This window comes from Martes martes (genome assembly GCF_963455335.1).
Source record: "Martes martes genome assembly, chromosome: 5".
Taxonomy (NCBI): domain Eukaryota; kingdom Metazoa; phylum Chordata; class Mammalia; order Carnivora; family Mustelidae; genus Martes; species Martes martes.
In genome coordinates, this window is record NC_137892.1 from 99,589,308 (window position 1) to 99,613,095 (window position 23,788).

Genomic DNA, 23,788 nt, shown 5'->3' on the forward strand with positions numbered 1-23,788 from the left:
TCTTGAGTCAGGGGCTCCCAGGATTCCAGTATTATTACCTTTGACTCTTTTACTGGTTGTGTGAGCTTGAACTAGTTAACTCCTCACCTTCCTTGTTAGTAAGAAGGGTGAAGGATACCTACCTCTTCAGATTGTTATGTTGCAAGCATGAAAGCACTCATCTCAGTGTCTAGCACAAAGTAAGTACTCTGTGTGCCCCAATAACTAAGACATACCATACATCTAGGACTATATTATAATTACACAAGAATGTTTTTTAATATTTTGAAGACTTTCCAAATTATATAAACTTTTCTACAATTTCTATACTAATTTTGAAAAGAACTGGCTAGAGAGGAAATAAACACAAAATAAAATAAATGCTATTTTTGAACTCTGATTTCTTATGCCTGTGATAGAACAAGAAACATTTCAATGATTACATTTGATTTTATAGCATTAAATATTATTGTTCTTATAAAGTAGGTATTTGATACTATCTGCTTTTGATGATAATGAAAGTATATGGGCACACTGTGTATTCATTGTAAAGAGCTCAAAAAATGTCAAGGAAATCCTGACACTTAAAAATGACTTACACTAAGGTATTTAAAGGTATTAAAGGTTTTTACATTTTTATAATAAAAAGGGAGTAGTTTCCCGCTCTGTAAAAATAATGACATCACAGGACTGTGACACACAGTCATGAGCTAACATATGGATAACGCCCACTGCAATGTAGGAGGCACAGAGTGGATGCCTGATGATTACTACTTCTTCCTTTCCTATCATAGTTTTACCTATCAATTCCTAACAGATTCTCTAAAGAAAGGGTCTGTTTTAGGAAAAAGAAAATAGCAGTAAAATTAAAAAGTAGGAGGAAATGAAAGCATGTATACCATAAACTAAAAATAAATGCAGGAACATAAGAACAGTTATCAAATCTTTTATAGAGTTTTGCGATGAAACAGGAAAAAATTATAATTGATACAACAAAGAACTTAAAGGGGAAACGGGTGTTTACTAAAGCCTAAACTATCACTACTCTAAGCATACAAGGTGAGAAAGGAAAGAAATAAAAAGCAACAGTATAATTTGTAAAAGATTAATTTCAAAGAGACAGAATTTGTCCAAGGTAATCAATTTCAGAAAAAGAATGGTAATTCTTTGATAGGAATTAAAAAAGTATGATATGGTTTGATGATTTACAGTGCAGATTTTTCTTGTGGCATGCCAGCTGGGGCTAGGACAGATGGAGATACTGGCCTGATCAGAGGTAGGAGAGTGAGGGTGGGAGAGTAAGATTTGGAAGTCATCCCTCTTTCTGTCTGATAAACATGACATAGATAGATATACGGATGAAATTTTCTGAAAGCCTCATGAGACTTAGAAACCTGTGTGTGGCTTAAAACCAGGGGTAATATGTCTGCAATTATGGCCTAACAGTTCAGTAACCAAATACCAACAGCTCGTTCCTTCAGAGAAACTAAAATGAGGAATAAAACTACATTTGGTTTTTTATTACATGGTTTTACTTCAACAACTCCAGGTGCAGTAGATGTTAAAAATAGTCTGAATTTCTTAGTACATAAATAAATCCCTGGTATTTCAACATCTGGGTTGAACACAGAAAAATTAGGTAGATTATTTTTATCAATTTTAATCCTTTCAGTGTTATCTTATGCTCTACTGCATTACTCTCAAATTACATTTCCTTCCAAGTTCAGATTTAACCCATGCTTCAAGCTAAACTGTTCAAAGTATAAATAAAAACATACAAGAACATAGGAGTGTGTAATTAATGGACATGTTTTCTGTTCTATAATATACTTTAATAACTGAAAAATAGCTAGTCATTTTGTAGCCATCCATTTTCCCTTATCAACTAAAAATGAGCAGGAGTAATTACAGAAGAGGTTACTTAATAAGACATGTTATGTTATATAATAAAACCCATTTCTCCCCAAATTAAACATTATCCTGGACAACATCTTTTGTCTGAATAAAAATTACCTTTGTGTGTAACAGCTTTCTCATCAGATGGTTTTGAAGTATCTAAATCCGATTTTTTACTGTACTCCATACTTAGTACCACATCCTTGACACCAGGAGATTTCTCTTGTGATGACAGTAATTCTTCTATGGACATGAAAGTAATCAAAATGTTATCTAAATCTTATTTTAAAGACTAATGAAAGCAACATGGTATAGTATTAATTAAATGACAATTCATAGCAAATTGTAAACTTATTATGAAATAATGAGTTTACAATAAATAATTTCTTATGTGAACATATGTGATCATCTCTTTTGAAAGGACTATTCACTCAAACATCCTGAGCCATAGTTAAGCATCAGACATTTGAATCAGGTGCTGGGGAATTCATAATGAGTGAGATTCAAGGAAATTAAGAATGTGGTAGACAAAAGGATAAAATATGAATGAACTCTCAAAGTCATTTACACATGTAAAAACTACAAAATGTGACAAATATTCACATACCTGTAAAATGACAGAAAACACTGAAAAATTACACTCCGGACTAGAGAGCTAAAGCCAGAGGATAAGCTCATGGTAAAGGTACAATTTCTTCATTTTTATTTAATTTTTATTTTTATTTAATTTTTATTTTTTTAAAAGATTTTATTTATTTGAGAGAGATAGAGAGTGCACAAGTAGGGGGAGGGGCAAAAGGGGGGGAACCCGACATGGGACTCCATCCCAGAACCCCGAGATCATGACCTGAGCCGAAGGCAGGTGCTTAACCAACTGAGCCACCCAGGAGCCCCTATTTCTTCATTTTTTTTTTTTTCTAAAGATTTTATCCACCCATTTGACAGAGAGAGATCACAAGTAGGCAGAGAGGCAGGCAGAGAGAGAGAGAGGGAAGCAGGCTCCCTGCTGAGCAGAGAGCCCGATGCGGGGCTCGATCCCAGGACCCTGAGATCATGACCTGAGCCGAAGGCAGCGGCTTAACCCACTGAGCCACCCAGGCGCCCCTATTTCTTCATTTTTAAAGCACTTTTCTCATTTTCCTTCCTTTGGGAAGGAGTTGGTAAACAGTTAACTTCCACCATGAAAACATGCATCACAAAGACAAAAATACATGAAAATGGACCATCCACACATAATCCTCATCACTGATTTGTGTATATCATGAGAAAGATCAAGAGAAACGACATTATCGGAGGTACCAACACTATGCTAAGAACTTCACAAGCTGTGTTTTTACAACAACCCTTATGAAGTAAGTACTATTTGGGTTTTTTTTTTTTTTTAAGTTTTATTTAAGTAATCTCTATACCCAGTGTGAGGTTTGAACTCATGACCACAAGATCAAGAGTTGCATGCTCTTCTGACTGAGCCAGCCAGGTGCCCCAGTGATCATGTCTGAAGAGATGAGGAAAGAGAGGCTTGGAAGTCGACAGATATGCCCAGACTGCACAACTACTGTACTAAGAGAAAAAGGTGGGATTTTCAAAGGAGATCTGACGACTCCAAAGCCTCTGCTCTTAATCCTGTACGGAACCAAATTCCTGTCTCCAAATCCTGATAATGAGTAACAAGACCTTCAAAACAATTTTTATAATAATTATAAACACTGAAAATATTTTCTTAAAGTTCCGGTCACATTCAAATCTCAGTAAATTATAGAGCTATAAATGTAATTCATTAGTCAAACTGTGATACTTCTGAGAGTGAAAGGGAACACTACTAATTCTGCAGTGTTAACAAGTACCCTAAACCTCAATCACTCGTAGTGCAAGAGAGAACTGAAATAGTGTTTTGCAAGGCCTACTCCAGAGGAAGAAAATGCATTTTCAGCAAGCCATACTTTTGTGTTACTGGATAAAGACTTCAAAGCGTTCCTTTCAAAACTGCACAATACCCTTGAAATGGTGGGAGGAGGGGGAGGATTACAACTGTTTAAATACATAAACAGATGACAGAAGTTCATGATGTGCCTCTCAGCTATTTAGGCTTAGTTATTTTTGATGATTTCGTTAATTAATTGATAAGGGCAAAATATTAGGTATGCAATTTTCTTCAGCTTATTTGTTCACCTACCAGAAAATCATTAGAGGGTATGGAATTTTCCACAGTTTTTATTAAGGTGGGCAAAAGTAACCAGTACACCTTAATTAGATTTTAAGCTTCATCTAAAAAAATTTTTTTTTTTTTTTGTAAATGCTTTAAAAATTACATACTTGGAGAAGAGATTAGTGTCAGGGATTAATGATGGGGGAAAGACAAAGTCTTTGGGGGCTTAAAGGGGTAGTACAAGGGAGATTTTTATGGCGATGGAACAGTTCCATATCTTGAATGTGGTGTTTATATGAATCGGGCCCATGTGTTACAGGGCAGAGAACTACACACGTGTTCATGAACACATGCACACACAAATTTAAGTAAAACCTATGAAATCTGAATAAAGTAGGTAAACTGTCCCAACGTCAACTTCCTGGTTATGACATATAACGATAGACATACAAGATGTTACCATTGGGAGAAACGGATGAAGGGTACATAGGACCTGTCTACTATTTCTTTTTTAACTTCTTAGGGATCTACAATTATTTCAAAATGAAAAAGTTAAAAAAATGATTCATAATTCATAGGGTCTTATGTCAAGACAGAGTAAATGATATCACCAAGTTTAGTTTTTCATTATTAATATAACTGTGTAAAAAAGCATGACCTTCGAGAACATGAAAATGTCTGATGATTCAGCAGTCATTATTTTGTCCTCTATTTTATTTATCACATATTTTTACAAATTTGGCCAATCTTAAACCATAACTAACGCTTGTTTCTCTTAAGCTTTTTAGGTGGTTATGATTGAATTTTATTCTCTCTGTTAATAACCACCAGCCATCATCCATGTTGGTACAAACTGTTGGAGCCAAATAGATCTGATCTCCACATGCCATACAGTAAGTACACGACCGAACTGACCGCGAATGTTGAAGTTATGTGAGAAGAATGAAGAATATCTGAGAATGCCATCATTTTCTAAGAAAGTCACTTCTGTTTTTAAAATGAAAAACTTATTCAAGCAAGATTTACCTTGTCCTTGAAGATGAGATATATCCAGACCCTCTTTTAGGCGGATAACCACTACTCCATATTGTATGTCAAAGGCGTCACTGTAAGAGGGGGAAAAAATCAAAATCACAAACATTTTTGTGTCCTCCTCTATAAAATGAAGGCAGTAAGATATTTTTCTTTCAGCTTTAAATGCCTGATTTTTAAAATACATTTTTAAAAATACAGTGAGGCCCATATAATGATGCTTTCAAATCCTATACCATTTCCTTTTCTTTTTTCTGTAATTCTCTTAAAAACCACTTAAGTGTAGATCTTTATAATACTGATACTCTACCTACACCAGGCATTTAAGAGCAGTACCTGTACTAATATCATATCCTATCAGAAACAAACAAAAATTATAGAAAAATAACATCAGTATTCCAACCATACTTTATTTAGGCTTATACCCTGAAAGTCAAGATAAATACATGAAGACAAAAGAAAATCTACTGAGAATGTGAACAGGTTGGAAAGTATAAAGGGATCACTTCTGAAAAGAGTCAATGTATATTTTAATTTTGAGCCAGTGTATTTTAAAACAATTCTTACATTTTTACAAAAATGGTTTAATGAGTAGTCCAAAGATTTTATATGCATTTGCAGGCATATGTTCATATGTCCTTTCAAGTTTTTAAACACAAAAGGGAGCATCCTATAACACACACAAAATACATTAAAACCTCGAAGACAATTCTAAAACCACACTTCAATGCTGGAAACTGTTGAGATGATGAATCATGTAGATCCAATTCTTCTCAAATCTACTGCAAAAATACAAATTTCTAAACCTCAGCTTGTTGCCCAGAGTGTAACAGGCTGAATTAACTTTTATTTTTCATTTTTATTTTTACCTTTGCAAGCAATAAATATTCACTATATGCAAAAAAGTGATACATAATCTATAGTTACATATAACAAAAAGAAAAGGCTAAAAGCTAAAAAAAAATCAAATTTTGGTTCCTACTGACACACATAAAAACATGTATCACTGTAACAGGTCTTTTACTGGTGTTTTGTTTTTTTAAAATAATGGAGAGACAATTTTGGCCTCATTCCTATAATGAATTAACTAAGATCTAAGAGATTCATTAGAAAAAGAAATTAATGGACATATTAACCTACCTCAGTTGTATATTGAAAGAAGTAACACTAGAGAAGAGTAACTGTAAGTATTTAAAAAATAGTTAATAAATCCCAAGTGAATTAAAATCAATTTGATTTAAAAAAATCCAGGGAATATAGATTCCTGAGCTTACTTTTGATTAAAATAGCTAAATGTTTTTGTTATCAACCATAGGGATTTCTATAAGCTATATAATTTCTCTAAGCTATAAAAACTGATCTGGAGTTTCAGACCCTCCATGCTGTCACTAGGCACAGTAAACAAACGTCAATTGCTCTAAGTATTTTTAAACAACTAAACTGAAGTGCCACAAGATAAAAGGATAAGCAATATCATTGCTTTAAAACTGCCATCAGTCGCCATGGCCCTGGAAAACCAGAGAGCGTTATTTTCCTATCTTTTAATTGCTGCCTGCTGTATAATACTCAGAGTAATACTTGATTCTCAAACATTCACTTCAGTTCCTGGAGTCAGAAAGATCCCTTTCTTTCAGTGTTCCCATATGAGCTACTACAACTAACAGTGTAAAAATTATTTATAAAAATGTCACTTTTTCTATTTTCTGTAATAATTATTCTATCTCCCTGGTCTTTCATCTTGAGAAAGAAAAAGCCCAGCCCACATAATTTAACCTTTCTTTTACATTGTCCTTCCTTTCCAAATTCCCATATATGCAGAAATACACAGGGCAGAATTAGAAGAAATGAGGCTTACAAAAATGTAATAACCCCAAAGCTAAAAAACAGTCACAGCACTTGAAGATCCAGCAGGGCTTTAATTTGACTAAGAGCACTTAAGAATTATTTGGGTAAAGTATTTATTCATTCATATATACTAATTCATATATACTAATCATTTGGGTAAAGTATTTATTTGGGTAAAGTATTTATTCATTCATATATACTAATTCATATATACTAATCAATATAAAGAGGTGTTTTAAATCTCTTTATAGGATTATGGCTGATCCTTCAATGTTATTTCAAGGTAGCTATGAAAACAAAACTGTCAGGGTGCCAGGGTGGCTCAGTCAGTTAAGCAGCTGTCCTCAGCTCAGGTCATGATCCCAGGGTTCTGGGATTGAGGCCCGCCTCAGGCTCCCTGTGGAACCTGCTTCTCCCAGTGGATAACCTGCTTCTCCCTCTCTCTCTGCCTGCTGCTCTACCACTTGTGTTCTCTCTATCTCTCTGTCAAATAAATAAATAAAGTCTTTAATTAAAAAGAAAACAAAACAAAACTGTCTTATATGCTACAGGTAAGTAAGTATGGTTCCAATGGGAGTTCCAGTAAGGGAAATAACTCCAGTGAGTTAAGGGTAATCAGATCAAACTTCAGAGAAATAAGATTTGAATCTGGTCATAAGACCTACTTAGCCAAATACATTTTTTTTTTTTAAAGGACAATTGTTTGTACATAAAGGGAATACTTTATAAGAACAAATGAACAGTTCTATTTTACCAGCAGCTATAATAAGAAAACACTATTCTTCTATCAAGAATGGTGGTGTGGGGCACCTGCCTGGCTTAGTGGGTAGAGCATGTGACTCTTGATCTTGGGGTTGTAAGTTCAAGCCCCACGTTCGATGAGATTACTTTAAAAAAAAAAAAAAAAAAAAAAGGAATGGTGGTATGATAGACTTAACCACTGAAAACAGAGAGTTGCCAGAGCACAGTCGCTAGGGGGATGGAATAAAGAGGTGATGGGGATTCAGGAGGACACTTATCATGATGAGCACTGAGTGATGTAGAGAATTGTTGAAGCACTATATGGTACACCTGAAACTAATATGTTAAAACTGGTATGTTAACTATATTAGAATTAAAATTAAACATTTTTTTAAAATGGTGGTGTGAAAAGTCCCCTTTATTCTTTAAAAAGCAGTATGAGAGAGATAAAGAGACCCGTTAAGCAAATTCCAGAATACTAGGAAAGGAAGTACTTCAAAATTAAGAAGAAAATCTGGCAAAAATAAAAAGAAATCTTATTCTTTTTATTAAATAACTCTGTTCCAAAAGCATTTGCGGTAGATTAAGCAGATGCATTCATAAAAAATCAATTGAAACATAAACAGACTAAAATCAGAAAGAGAAAAAAAAAAGACAAAGTAACAACAACAAAAAAGAATGCATTAAACAATCCTTACAAAGGCAGCTGAAGTCATGTTAACCACAACTATGATCACTGATAAGTATCCTTCATTTGAAATATCACTAACAAGTGAATAGCAGACCCAGAATTTACACTCAAGAGTAGAAAAGCAACGCATTAAGTACACTAAAGAAAAGAGAAAAGAAATATAAATGAGCTATGCATTAGTCAATTGACTGCAAAACCAGTTTCCAAGGACAGCAAACTAAAACTTCTGAGGGTGATATCAATGATGATATGCCTTTCTCAGCTCCAGATATTATAATGATGTAACAGAAGGTGACGGATCTGACAACACCGGGAAATCTGCTCAGCAATAGCTACGAGGACTCGAAAAAGCTTCCTAACTTAAATGGGAAGCCAGAGTATGTACATGTGTGTTCATTTGTATACGTGTGTGAATGTTCAAATGTATGAAGTGACATAGAAAGCGCAATCAAAAATTTTTGTTAACAGCTCATCAACTGAAAATCTGATAACCTCATCAGATTGTTTTTCATTCTTATGCTTCTATTAGAAGAGACTGTATGAGAAACCTTTGCAAACAAGGCTTCAAAAACTAGCAAGTTTTCACTTTCTGAGCCAAGTTACTGAGTTAAAAGGATACTTACTGAAATATGTTTATGTACATATCCACATCTCTCATATCTGCTTGCAACCAGTCTTTCTTAAATCCAAGGACAAGTGTATTGGGCTTCATACGCCCAAGACCAGCAGCCTAAAGTACAGGAAAAACACAACTTTAAAGATATACTATTCAGCAAAATATTTTTTAAAGGATCTAATCCTCCAAATGGATAGACTATAAACATTTTTAAGCTGTGCACCTTTATCAGCAAAAACTCTTGAGTATCTAATTCACACATGTTTAATAAACTATATATACATTATCACATATTATGATTAAACATATGCAAAAATTGAAGATAAATGCTTTAAAAATTCTAAATGGACATTTTCATACTCATATGATTTGCCATAATGTCTCTATTTTTAGAAAGAAAAAGCAGTATATCTAATCTTTCATAAAAATCATAATGATACAGTGTAATCCTTAGATTTTTGCTAGCCATTAACATCCAGAAGCAAAAGTCCAAATGGAAGGCAAGCATTATTCGTTGCAGTTCTGAATTCCACCACTAAATTTTGACTTCTTTTGACCAATCATGCACAAGTTTCTCCTGAGAAGTGGCTAACTTTCTTCCTCAAATGTTCCATCAAATTATTTTTTGTGTAATTTCATCAAGAACTACAAGTCAATATGCTTAACATACCCCCAAATCCCATGAATCTCTTCTTTTGTAAGATAGTAAAACACAGATTTCTGAACCCCGTTATCTATTTGCAAAGCTTTCTCAGAGCCCCAAATAAAAATTTTCTCACCGTAAAAGAAGTAATTACTCATTTCTTGTCTCCCTCCAGGTCCTGGTAACATTTAATATAATTCTGTCACTTGAACTTGCTTGTCCTCGATGTCTGTCCCTTGTGACTGGCTTATTTTATTTAGAATCATGTCTTTCAGGTTCATCCACATTACACCATCTATCAGAACTAGATTCTTTTCTGGGCTGAATGATATTCCACTGTTTGTGTGTACCACATTTTGTTTATCCATTTATATGTTGATGGAGGCTCACCTTTCGGCTATTGTGAGAAATGCTATCAACACTGGCATACAAAGATAACAACCTATTTGGCCCCTTGCTCCAATTTCTTCACATGTATGTCAAAGAGTAGAACTGCTGGTCATATGCAGATTCCATGCTATGCCAAGGAACCACTGAACTGTTTCCCACAGCATCTAAAGCATGCTATGAGCCCACCAGCAATGCATGCATTTCAATTTCTCCACATGCTCAGCAACACTTGTGATTTCTTGTTTTTGGAGGGGGGAGGTTGGCAGAGAGGGGTTGTTTTAAATTATAGATATCCTGGGAGTAGAACGTTATCTCATTGTGATTTTGATAAGTATTTCCCTATGACTAAGGATACCGAGCATCTCTTTATGCACTTATTAGCTATCTTTAGATCTTCCTTGGAGAAACGTTTTCTCAAATCCTTAGCCGATTTTTAACTGGGTTGTTGGTCTTTTTCTTCCTGTTTTAGGAATTCATATGTTCTGGATATTAAACTTCATCAGATGTATGACTTACAAGTATGTTCTTCCATTCTTTCACTTTCTTGATGTCCTTTGATGAACGTAAGTTTTTAATTTTGATGATGTCCAATTTATTTACTTTATTCTTTTGTTGCTCATGCTTCTGGTGTCATATCTAAGAATACACTGCCAAATCCAAGGTCATGAAAATTTATCTCTATATTTTTTTCTAAGAGTTTTACGGTTTTAGCTCCTATATCACTGATCTATTTTGAGTTAATTTTGGTGCATGATGTGAAGTCACATTTATTTTTTTTTTATTTTTTAAAGTAATTCTACTGTGAATTTGAGGCTCAAATAGAGATCAAGTGCCACATGTTCTACTTGGTGAGTCAGCTAGACATCCCCACACTCAAATTTTTAAACAGGACATACTTAAATCATATTTTGCAAAGATTAAATTAGCTCAAATATATATTAAGTGCTTACCATGGCCCACACATGGTCCTAAGGACTTGGGATAATTAGAAATATTTCTAACCATATAAAACTTCAATTCATTCTCAAAACATTCTCTCCATGCACAAGTTTCTTTCAAAAAATAAGATTTTTTTCCCCCACTCAGTATTAAGAACCACTCTTTGCCTTCAAGGGACAGATAAAAAATAACCATTATTATTTTTTACAACTATCTGTTAGGTACCAAGATAGCCACTAACCTACACAGTTTTGTTTTTGTTTGTTTGGTAAAAGAAAAGCAAGAAACATCTCTAAGTTTTAAAGCTTTTTAAAGAACTAAGCCACAAGATAAGCAGTAACTTCTTGATGGCACAAAATGTTGTCACTGTAATCCTCTTTTTATTTTCTTTTTCATCACAAACTTTTGTCACAATCTTATTGTAATTAAAATATTTTATTTTTATAAAATTAACAGTAACATCCCACAGCACTCTGTGCTCGTTTCAACTTCACTATTTCAATAACTTTCCCCTGAATGACTGAGCAAAGAAATTTCAAATGTATCACTCATCCCTAAATTCTTTGTAAATTCTAATCCAAGTAGCTATTCACTCACAAGTAACATTTTGTTTCCATAAAACATCATGTGTTTTAAAGAATCATTTATTCCTGAAAATATGTCTTCTCTAGAACAGATTTAATGGTTCATAAAAAATCAGTTTTTTATGGAATTCCACAATTGAAACCAATCAGGCAGAATGCAGTCCTTTGAAGCTCATCTCTAGTTTCAAACATTCCTGTAATTTGTTCCTCTGACTCTTTAGCAATGTTTTCTGTTCGTCTTCCACCAGAATTTGCTGATGAGAAATGTATTTGTTATCATATTTTTCTGGGCAGTATCATAATCATTCTTATACAGCAGAAAGAACCACTTACATCCACAATGGTACATGGCTTTTATTTTTGCATTTCACTATTAAGTAAAAACATTTCCAAACATTATGGTTATCTACTTAAATGCAGTTAAGTACTGCTGTGAGATTTGTATCACTTTAAAAATCAGTGAGAAAGAAAACCTGTAGACTTGTGGCTCCTTGTCCTGGATGGTTAAAATGTTCAGCTAACAGTGATGGCTTTAAATTATCATTAGCAATTATCCCATGGCTCCGCAGATTTAGGATGTTGCTATAGATCTGGACATAATTTATATTTCAAATATTCTTATTGGGAATGTGAAATTATTTTGGTCTACTTATTTTAGAATAATTTAAAAGAAATGACCATTTACCTTAAAATTTGGCTAATGAAGGGGAAAGGTGCCAGAAACACTCCGTATATATTACAGAGTATACTTCTAGGCTATTTTTGTCCTGGAAAAAGGTAGAGTTATGTCTATAATGAGATTCTGAATGAGATCCACTTGATTTAAAAGGCCATCATAATCTTACTGAATTTTCAGTAAGAACTATTAGATTTTCCTCTTTGCAATGAAGGTTTAAAACTGGATTGACAGGTTAGTGGCTCTTGCCATTAAAAAAAGAAAAGAAGGGGCGCCTGGGTGGCTCAGTCCTTAAGCAGCTGCCTTTGGTTCAGGTCATGGTGCCAGGGTCTGGGGATGGAGCCCCCCTTTGGGCTCCCTGCTTGAAGGGAAGCCTGCTTCTCCCTCTCTCACTCTCCCTGCTTGTGTTCCCTCTCTCACATGTCTCTCTCTGTCAAATAAATAAATAAAATCTTAAAAAAAAAAAAAAGAAAAGAAATGAAAAATCCAAATGTATAAACAAGTCAGCAGTCCTGATGTGTCACTGCCAAAGGACTCCTTAAGCAAGCTACAGGTAGAATGCCTCTTTTTAAAAAACTGAATCTCAAGTTTTACTGTGGAAGTTGGATGTTTAAATGCTAATTTAAAGATAACTAAAATGCTTATCATCAGTAACTAGATAAATGAGGGGTAGAGAAATGAAAAGTCAGAGAGAAAGGTGTAGGAAAGCCTAAGAAAACCATCTAAAAACAGCATCTCTGGGACTGTAACATAAGTCACTGAAGAAACAAATCAACATACAAAAAACTATTTTGACAAAGATTATAAATCTCTTACAGATATACAGGCATTTGCCATTTGATGTGACACCTTTCCAGAAGGTACAAAGTAAAGAGAAATACTGCCAGTGGCAATTTATACTAAGATGTCAGTGATTAATTCTCCCATTTGTAAGTTTATTTTGCACAGATAGCTCTGCCACCAGAATAAAGTCAACCTCTTGGACATCTATGTCAAGTGCTGGTATATGCCAGGTTTATAGGACAGCCTCAAAATACCACTCTTCTATGCATCCCACCTTTGCCCCACACTGCTGAAAATGCTCAAGACCCACTGGGGACGTTAGGGGACGTCTGATGGGGATAATGCACCTTCACTCTCATCAATAGTGTCATTTTTATTATAGGAACCTTTACAGGCAGATGTCGTCAAAATGTAGGACGTGGACTGCACAGCAGCACCTGTCGAGTCACAGAATGGCAACCTCTCAGGACTCACTGCAGACCTGCTAAGTCACAGCCCAGCAGGTTGTTCTCAAAAGTCCACCAGGTGATTTCGATGCAAGCTCAAGCTTAGGAGCACTGCTCTAAGAAAGCATTTTCCCTCATTTCCTATATAATATTGATGAAATGCATAGGAGATGCCATAGAAATGTTCCTATAAATTGCAGAAAACAAGTAAGATTTACCCAGTAGAAACAACCTTATGACCAGAGATAGGAATTTACTTAAATAATAAAAATTTTGCACAGAAAAGTGAATAGGGGCGCCTGGGTGGCTCAGTGGGTTAAGCCTCTGCCTTCAGCTCAGGTCACGATCTCAGGGTCCTGGGATCGAGCCCCGCATCGGGCTCTCTGCTTGGTGGGGAGCCTGCTTCCCCTGCCCCTCTGCCTACTTGTGATCACTCTCTGTCAAATAAATAAATAAAATCTTTAAAAAAAAAACAACCTAAAAAAAAGTGAATAAATAATCATGTACCCACTACCTAAAGAAAATAAACATGACACACTTCAAACACCCTGTTTCCTTCTCATGCCCTCTTTGTATTTTTACTATGTATTCCATTATTTAGGCAGACATACCTACACATTTTTAATTTATATAAAATTTAAAATTTTATAGTATCCCCATATTGTTCCTATATTTTAGCTTGCTATTCTCCTTAATGCTCTTTGTTTTCGAAGTTTCTCCCTATTGCTATGTAGAATTCCACTGCATGATTATACCAGGATCTTTAAAACCATGACTGATGGTTGCTGACTTTATGCCCAGCTCTTTGTTACTACCACACATAATGCTGCTCTGCAGTTTCAGATAGCCTTTACACATGTAAGTTTCCCTAAGGTACACATGTAAGAATGGGATGTCCTAGGATTCCCAGTTTCAAATTTGCAGGACACTGCCAGGTTGCTGCCCCAAACGGTCATCCCATCTGTGTTATTATAGCAGTGCCAAGATTTCCAAGTTCTCTAACTGCTCCTAACACTTTCAAGTGGCAGACCAAACTCTGGTCAGTCTAGTGAGTATGGAGGAAACATGTATTGTATTATATTAATACATTATATACATTGTAATAATGTAATTACATGTACATTAATTACTTTAATTAATACAATGTATTGTTTTAATACATCCATTGCCATTTATGTATCCTCTTCTTTTCCTTTATTTTTGCTCCTTTATTTCCCTCTTCCTGATTTACACGATTTCTTTACATATTCTGGGCCATATTCTTTTGCTAGTAACATGTTGTCTCTCTGGTCTGTAGTTTCCTATTTTTGTTTTCATGGGTTTGGTTTTTTTTTTTTTTAGAAGCACCAAGTTCTAAATTTTAACTAAAGAATACTTATCTCTTCTTCATAGTTCAACTTTCCCTATCTCATTTTAAAAAATTCTTCCTTACTCCAAGTCACAGAAGTATTCTGTATTTTCTTCTAGTAGTTTAAAAATTCGCCTTTCAGGGCACCTGGGTGGCTCAGTGGGTTAATCCTCTGCCTTCAGCTCAGGTCATGATCTCAGGGTCCTGGGATCAAGGCCCACATCGGGCTCTGCTCAGCAGGGAGCTTGCTTCCTCCTCTCTCTGCCTGCCTCTCGGCCTACTTGTGATCTCTCTCTCTCTCTGTGTCAAATAAATAAATAAAATCTTAAAAAAAAAAATTCGCCTTTCATATTTGAGTCCTTAATCCATCTAGAAATAGTTTTTGTATAGTCTTTGTAATGATCTGTTACATTATTTTTTTACATGGATAATTCATTATCCCAGGCCATCCTGGATTTAATGCTACCTCAGTCATGTATTAAATATCCTATACGAGTGGTTCTATTTCTCCTGTTTTATTCCATTAATTAAATTATCACTACTTCAATACCACTATGTCTTAAGTACTGTAGTTTACATAGGCTTTGTATCTGCCACAGAAAGCCACTTCCAGCCCTTATTATTCTTGAGGATCCCCTCAGATATTCTTACCCTTGTACTTGTCAAGTGTGAGAAACGTGAAACATTCAAAAAGAAGGGGCGCACACATGCGCACACACACATACACACACACACACACACACAAACAAAACAAAACAAAAAAAACAAGGGGCACAGATGACAGCATTCTGAGCCTCCCACCTCTGCTTTAACAAAATGAATGGGCTTCCAGATAAGCTTTCTTTCAAGAAAGGGATTCCTAAAAAAATAAGACAGCAAACACTATCTTAGCCCATTTATTTCTTCTCACAACCTTTAGGGCTGATTGAGGAAATTAAGTTTCAAAGAAGATGAGTAACTTGCTCAGAAAAAAATTCATAATAAGAAAGTGGCTTATTCAGGACTAATTTCAAATCCCATGTAACTACTGTGTCATACACAGAACTGAAAGTGAAGTCTAAGTTTAGTAAATAAATAGGAATATAGTAAGGAACTAGAAATTTTAAAAAATTACACAAGAACTGCCATTACTTACCACTTAAAAATACCCCAGTGAGGTAGAGTGGAAAATGACGGGGAAATATCTTAAGGAAATAGGCTAAGATAACTTCCAGATAGGTTTTGCCCTGTCAACCAACAGCACACTATCTCTCTAGTTCTTTAAGCACTCAGATTACACAAATCTTAGTAGTAATACAGATATTTTAAAAGATACACCATTTTTATTAATATGAAGAATGACACCTAGCATGCAAAAGGTTTTAAAAGCTTACACAAAACTTGAATTTTGTTATTTGAAAGGTGTAATGTATTTACCTGCATTAAATACTGTGCACCTTCTCTCAAATCATCTGCATGAACCGGAGCATAAAAAGCTTTCATCTTGTTTTTGATAAGCCACCGCTGGTATTTGGCTTGATCAATGGACATCTCTTTCATGGCTTGTCTTCGAGGGCCCTTTTGGATAAGAATATTAATAATGCCTTTAACTGAGAGATAAGCAGTCTACATTTATGCCTAAACCTTGGGGATGGGAGAGAACATTTCATTTCCATGTCAATGAATTCTTTCTGTAGCCCTGAAGATTATGACAAGATAGGGTTGATGGAACAGTTAAGGCACAGGAGGCACCATGAAAAGAGAGAAGAGAAGAGGAAGAAATACACACTGAAACATAAATAGGAAGTTTTGCAATACACTAAGTAAATGAGAGAAATAAGAAATTATTGAAAATGGAGAAGAGATAATACGGAGAAAAGTAAGAGCCTTCTGTTTTTCTACAAAAAGTTTCCCAATTTATTTTTTGTTTGTCCCCAATGTCTGCGTTATTAATTCTGAGGAACCTGAAAATATTACTCAAAAGGCAAGTTTGCTGTAAAATATAAATGCATTTTTTTCTTCATACTTCTGTTAAATGATGAAGAACAGAACTAAGGAAATGAGATTTTCAACTTGGAATTCTATTTTGATCCTTCCAAGCAACACATAAAATGTGTTATATGCAAATGTATATAAAGCAAAAATCTAAAAGTAGGTTTAAGAATACGCCTTGGTTGTTCATGAAAAAGTAAAGGAAAAATAGTTTGTTTTTCCTAGGAGGAAAATTGCCTCATTTGTAATTTCTTGTGGTCAAAACCCCAACCTGAACTGACCAAATCTAGAGACAAATTGAAAAACTCCACCAGTCCTAATGGGGTACCAGGAGCCAGTGTCTCCATGTTCTCTGCCAGATACGGCTTTGACTTTGGGTCTACACAAGTGAGAGGGCAACTCTAGCAGGAGCTGAGACACGGGGCATCCAACACACATTTCTAACAAGATGCACAGAACGGTTTGGGACAAAAGCTCTTTTGACACATACTCCAATTTCTCATGCAGAACAGGCGACCCATCATCTAGCAATTCTTCTCAATAGACAAAATGCCAAAAATAGAAAACGACTTTTGGGTGAAAAGTTTACCACTATTTTTAGTAATGTTAGTATTCATGGTTAAAACACAAATGAAGAGGAAATTAACAACGTTCGAGCTTGGAAATTTAGCACTCTGCTTTTCTTTCATACTAGATGTTAGCTATTTACCACAATTCATCTACTTCCTTGAACCTCTTTTTTCCTCTGGTAGTAAACATTCCTAGTATTCTCAGAACAGTATGAAAAATATTTGTAAGAAAATGCACATAATGTATTTCATTTAGACTCCTTAACAAGAAGCTGCTTTTCTTAGCCAAACCATTTTTTAAGAAAAATGTAGTTTGGTAAAATCTCATATTAAATAAGAAAAAGAATGAAGATTCAAAATTCTAAAATCTTTTCTAAAATGAGGTTTTGAGACTGTTTAGGAAATTTTGAATATTTTGAAGAATATTTTGAAGAATATAACTAACTTCAAAAAAACCCCAAACTCAACAGATTCATCTTGTCAAATTGTTTCATATTGAGAAAGCCCCACAAATTACAAGTTATACACACAGAGCAAAAAATGTTTTAATATAAAAAAAAACAATACAAACACTTACCATATGTACATGACTACAGATCATCAAACCAACATTTTTTGTGAAATCATGAACAAGATGAAGTAAAGCTGGGCGTGAATTTGGAGCACCTGTCATAACAAGACACTGTGGCCTAATTTAAGATTAAAAAATAAAACAAAATTAGAGAAGTTTAGATTTTTGATAACATGGACATGTTTTTAAGTTGCTTCTCTTAAGAGTGTATTATTACACTAGAATCTCCTTTATGCAACTGTCCTCAGGACAATACACCACAGAATTCTCAAAAGAAGAGGACTTTTAACCATGGTTTATCAGTACACGAGAAATGCAAAAACAAAACCTTCTTGGAACAAACATCATACCAAATGTCCTTCTAAAATAATAGGTAATATTATACATCAAGATTCTGGTAGGTATTGCAAGAAGAAATAGAACAGTTAGGGGCGCCTGGGTGGCTCAGTGGGTCAAAGCCTCTGCCTTCAGCTCAGGTCATGATCTCAGCATCCTGGGACCGAGCCCCACATCAGGCTCTCTGCTCAGCAGGGAGCCTGCTTCCCTTCCTCTCTCTCTGCCTGCCTCTCTGCCTACTTGTGATCTCTGTCTGTCAAATAAATAAATTAAATCTTTAAAAAAAAAAAGAAAAAGAAAAAAGAAATAGAACAGTTAAAATATATTAAATATATGTAACAACTTTTCACCCTCTAAAGGTAATAAAATATTCCAGTTCTTTCACAGAACTCACAAAACTTCCTAAGAACATGACGTTCCCTTCATGTACAAACAGGTCACCTTCCTTCTTAGCTTGATCACATAATAGTGATTTCTACTTCATAATATCAGCTTTCTCTAATCTAGCTTAATTTTAATGACAGCCATCATATAAGTAAAATCAGCTACAGTTGATTTGAAGATTTCTACTTGAAGTAAAAGTTTTAATTTTAATTATGATGAAAATCAAAACTAAATTGAATTGCCTTTCTAGACACAAAACAGTGGTATGACTTTCTTGATTTTAGCTGACAAGAAATGGAAATCAATGTTATCTTATGAAAAATATTTGGGTATCCATTTTATAAGTTCAAATATTACCATAAATTCTTTAAGTTCTTTAAGTTCAAATATTACCATAAATTCTTTAAAGCAAGAATTTATATAATTAAAACAAACTTTAACAAAAGGCAAATAAACTAAAATTTCTGACTTAACCACTAAATTAAATGTTAGGGTAGGTCCTAATCTCATAAAATAAGCATGAAAACTTGAATAAAGACTATAAAAAAAAAAAAAGAAAGAAAGAAAGAAAAAACCAGGGGCTCCTGGGTGGCTCAGTGGGTTAAAGCCTCTGCCTTCGGCTCGGGTCATGATCCCGGGGGGGTCCTGGGATCGAGCCCCGCATCGGGCTTTCTGCTCAGTGGGGAGCCTGCTTCCTCCTCTCTCTCTCTGCCTGCCTCTGCCTACTTGTGATCTCTCTCTGTCAAATAAATAAATAAAATCTTAAAAAAAAAAAAACAAATAAAACAAAACCAGAACAAAAACTAACCTATCCAGAATTTTAGCAAGCTATCTGAAAAAGAATTCTCCCTGTCTGGGAGAATGGCTTGGGAGAAACAAACATGACATCATCCTCTACAGCCCAGTCTGCTCAGTCTCCTCATCTGAGCTTTAGCAGGTTAAATAGCTCCCCACAAAGAAATTACATAATTTCTAACCTTCTTGGTAGCTTATAACTGACCCTCTGAGTGACTTACAATCAATTTCCTCTAAAAAGGAAGTAGGCTACCCTACACACTTTGTTTCCCTTTCCCGTAAGCTATGCCATGGATGTGGTGATGACTCTGATCACATGGACGAAAACACCTGCTAGGAAATGACAGACTGACAAGATACAAGAAATGTGGGGCCTGAATGAGCCAGTGCAGCAAGTCCGCTGGCCGTAAGCCACCCATATGTCTCTGGACTATCATGTACCAGTGATGTCTGTATTGTAGAGCCACCGCATAAGTTAGTATTTTTTTTTTTTTAAAGATTTTTTTATTTATTTATTTGACAGAGAGAGATCACAAGTAGGCAGAGAGGCAGGCAGAGAGAGTGAGAGTGAAGCAGGCTCCCTGCTGAGCAGAGAGCCCGATGCGGGGCTCGATCCCAGGACCCTGAGATCATGACCCGAGCCGAAGGCAGCGGCTTAAACCACTGAGCCACCCAGGTGCCCCAAGTTAGTATTTTTTAATGGTAGTTTAACTTACACTTTAACAAATCTAGTCCTACAGTTAAATAACTTGTAGTCCCTATCTTTACTAAATGGTAAATATACCAGGCAGGCTTAATTTGGTATAGTTGTATCATGCCAAAAAAGTATAGTACAAAATGTATTAGAGATGATGAGTACCAATGACAGAGTGTAAACACCTGTTTCATTTTAACTCCTTCCTCAAAAAACGCCATCGTATAATGGGATTTTTAAGGCACAAAATCCACAAAAATATGAACAGTAATACAGAAATACTGAAAGCCAGAAAGCAGATGGAAGAACAAGAAAGGATATAACAAATCAGGAAGAGGCTAAATCTATGAGCAAGCTGTGAAGCTACCTGATTTTATGCCTTAAAAAAATCACCAAAATGCCTATAAGTTAGAGGCAGTAGGTACCTCCGGAAGAGAAAGGGGCCATGTATTAAAGAGACCAAAGTCAGAAGCAGTGGTTTCAACTCAGCACAAGAAACCACTAGACAGAACCAAATCATTTCCATCCCCATGATGAACAAGTATCTCTGTCCTCCCCCAATTCTGTTAGGCTAGGGCTTATTTGCCAGAAAGGGCCTCAAAATCACAATGAGGTATCACTTCCTAATACTCAGAATGGCTAGTACCAAAAAGACAAAAAGTAAGCGAGGATGTAGAGCAAAGGAAGCCTTCATGCACTGGTGTTTGGGGAATGAAAATTGGTGTAGTCACTATTGAAAACAGTCTGGAGGTTCCTCAAAACACTAAAGAGAGGGTACCAGAGGATCCTGTAATTTTACTATTGTGTATTTTGGTAATGAAAATGAAAACACTAATTGGGAAAAATAAATGTACCCATATGTTTATTGCAATGTTGTTTACAATAGTCAAGATACAGAAGAAACCTAAGTATCCAGTGGTAGATAAATGAATGAAAAATATGTGGTATATATACACACAATGGAATATTACTTGTTCATAAAAAATAATGAAATCTTGCCATTTGCAACAACATGAATGAATCTAGAGGGTATTAGACTAAAGAAGATAAGCCAGACTGAGAAAGACAAATACCGTATGATTTCACCTACATGTGGAGTCTAAAAAAATAAGAGAAAATAAACAGCAACAAAGGGAGAAAGAGACTCATAGAGAACAAACTAATACAACAATAACAACAACAAAGAGAGAAACAGACTCATAAATATAAACTGCTGGTCACCAAAGGGAAGGGGATTGGGGAGATGAGCAAAATGGGTGAAGGGATTAAGAGGTACAAACTTCCAGTTATAACGTTAAGTCTTGGAGATGAAAAGTACAGCACCGGGAAGAGCTGATAATACTAAAATACATGTATCACAGTGAGCACCTTCATCATGTACATGATGGTTAAATCACTACGTAGTATACCTTAAGCTGATTTAGATTTTTAAAATTTTTTAAAAACCTTTTTATTATTATTTTTTTAAGTAAGTTCTATGCCCAATGAGGGGCTTGAACTCATGACCTTGAGATCATGCTCTACTCATTGAGCCAGCCAGGTGACTCTAAAACTAATTCAGTATTATATGTCAACTATACTTCAATTAAAAGCATTTTTTTAAAATTAAAAGAAAAAAAAGAAGTCTGCTGGTCTGTGAGATACCAGCAACAACCAAAGGCAAAAGCAGCTACTTTCCTCAGGGAAGGAGTGAGAACACATTTACACACTGAATCTGGAGATCTCCCAACCTCCTTTCCAACCTGACTAAGAACTCTTGTAGCCAGGACTTTTATCAACAAGCAGAATATTAGAATATTCTTTCTGGGCAATCTAAAAAAAAAAAAAAAAAAAAAGTCTTCAAGATGACTTAAATTTCTCAAAGAACCAGTAAAGCCATATTAATCTACAGTAAGGGTTTTACTGACAAGCCCCACCTACCAATGCAGTTTCCCTGGCCATGGACCACAATTACTTCAGACCAAGCTAAATCTAAGAACCCAAATTAAAGAAACAGGAAACAGTGAGAAAAACACTTCAAAGAAACAGAAACTACGAAGCTCAGAAAACAATATCTTTCACGAAGTTTGGTGAAGGGTGAGATGCTCATGTATATAAAGTTAAGAAAAGAAAAGAATGGCTCCAGAGGAAACAAGGAAGGTGTACACACAAAAAAACAATCGTAATTTACTACATGGATCAGCTGGGAATCATTTTAAAAAGTTATAAAAATATAAATATGAAGTATGACCTAATCAAAATAATGACATGAAAGTATACTGTGAGGATGGGATAAAGGGAAGAGCGCATGTATGTGCCATGTGGATGAAGGGCATGGACAGATAAAGCCTAAAACATCAAAAGTACAGTAAAACAATCATGATGTCTGAGAATATCAATTAATTACTAAATGAATCAGCGAAGAGTTGAAAGTGGTTGCCTGTGGTAGGTCACAAGGAGGGACACAAGCAGTTGGGCAACTACAGATTTTCATGACAAACCCAAGTTTCTTCTCTCTCAACTATGTTTATGTGTAATTCTGATAAAGATTTAAGAAGTTATTTTGTAATAAAATATCTCTTTTCAATGTTCCCATTCCTATAACGAAGCAAAGCAAAAGGTTTTTATTGATGGCAAACTAACTTTGACTCTACTTAGTAGTTATAGAGTACTTACAGAACTTCGATGGCTGCAGGGGGGAGAAACAATTCACTTTGTGAGCACTGACACTTAAAGCCTTCAAATGGGAGACTTCTAACACTTTCAGTCTCGTAACATTTTTGTAAGTTATATAATTCACCTCTTTGTCAACTTTTTGTAACTAAGAAATCTCATCCTTGTTTTTGAATAAAATGCCCAACCAAAGTTCAGGCAAAACAAAAAACAATAATCTATGCTTTCAGGAAACTTCTCATGAAATAGCAGCATACAAAAATGTGACTGAATGTTAAGTAAAGAATGGACTGCCATATACGACCAATGATTCTATGTTACCTTACTGCTCACCTAAAGTTTTTCACATGGTCTTCCACTCCCGAAAGACGAATCGAATGTTGCAGTGCATTTAGGTAAGTCAGAGCTTGTGTAGAGGATCCCCAGTTCACATCTGTGGGAAGACAGTGTTCATGCAGCAACACACCAACATTAACCAACAATCAAGAACCTACCTGAGACACAGAGAAGTAAACAGTGCTTTCATATAAAAAAAAATCAATTGCTAAAATAAACCACTGTACTCTGAACTATAGCATGACACTATGGTAATCTAAACTGTACTTGCTTTTAAAGTAAAACGTAGAAAAAACTAAGGTGACAAGGCTGCACACATGCCAGTCATGCAACTCAAGAAAGTACCACAAGTAGTTTTTAAATTATTACAAATACAGCCAGATATCTAACAAGAAAGAGGCAGATCTCTGAAAGATTTCAAAACTCTGAAAGGACCATTTATAGTACATAACAGTATAAGTTATTTGTACAGGCAAATTTCACTCTGTATTGGATAAACAGCCTGGACACCAAATATGATTTTAGACATCTGTTATTTTAGAGAAATAATTGCTTCTAAGATGGTTAAAACACTACCTTCTTTGTCCATTTCATTTCTAAGGACAGGACTCTTATCTAAAACCTCATATCTGGATTACAAAATGCTTCTTCACAATTTCACATGACAACATGTGAACTCTTCTTTTGGGGCCCAAATTTGTCAAGCCTTTTTTACTGGTTCTTCC

At 35.1% G+C, this 23,788-nt stretch overlaps 1 protein-coding gene across 2 annotated transcripts in view; it reads right to left on the minus strand.

Annotated features, from left to right (window-relative positions):
- The window catches only part of SLC12A2 (solute carrier family 12 member 2), a gene marked incomplete at its 5' end in the record, with an annotated part of 107,687 nt that overhangs the window by 11,956 nt on the left and 71,943 nt on the right, over positions 1 to 23,788 (minus strand). For both annotated transcript variants that reach the window (XM_080803682.1, XM_080803681.1), the window contains 6 exons: positions 1,993 to 2,118; positions 5,048 to 5,127; positions 8,954 to 9,060; positions 16,172 to 16,312; positions 17,873 to 17,984; positions 23,061 to 23,160. In XM_080803682.1, coding sequence (XP_080659808.1) covers positions 1,993 to 2,118; positions 5,048 to 5,127; positions 8,954 to 9,060; positions 16,172 to 16,312; positions 17,873 to 17,984; positions 23,061 to 23,160 — 666 coding nt within the window. The remainder of the gene's footprint in view (positions 1 to 1,992; positions 2,119 to 5,047; positions 5,128 to 8,953; positions 9,061 to 16,171; positions 16,313 to 17,872; positions 17,985 to 23,060; positions 23,161 to 23,788) is intronic.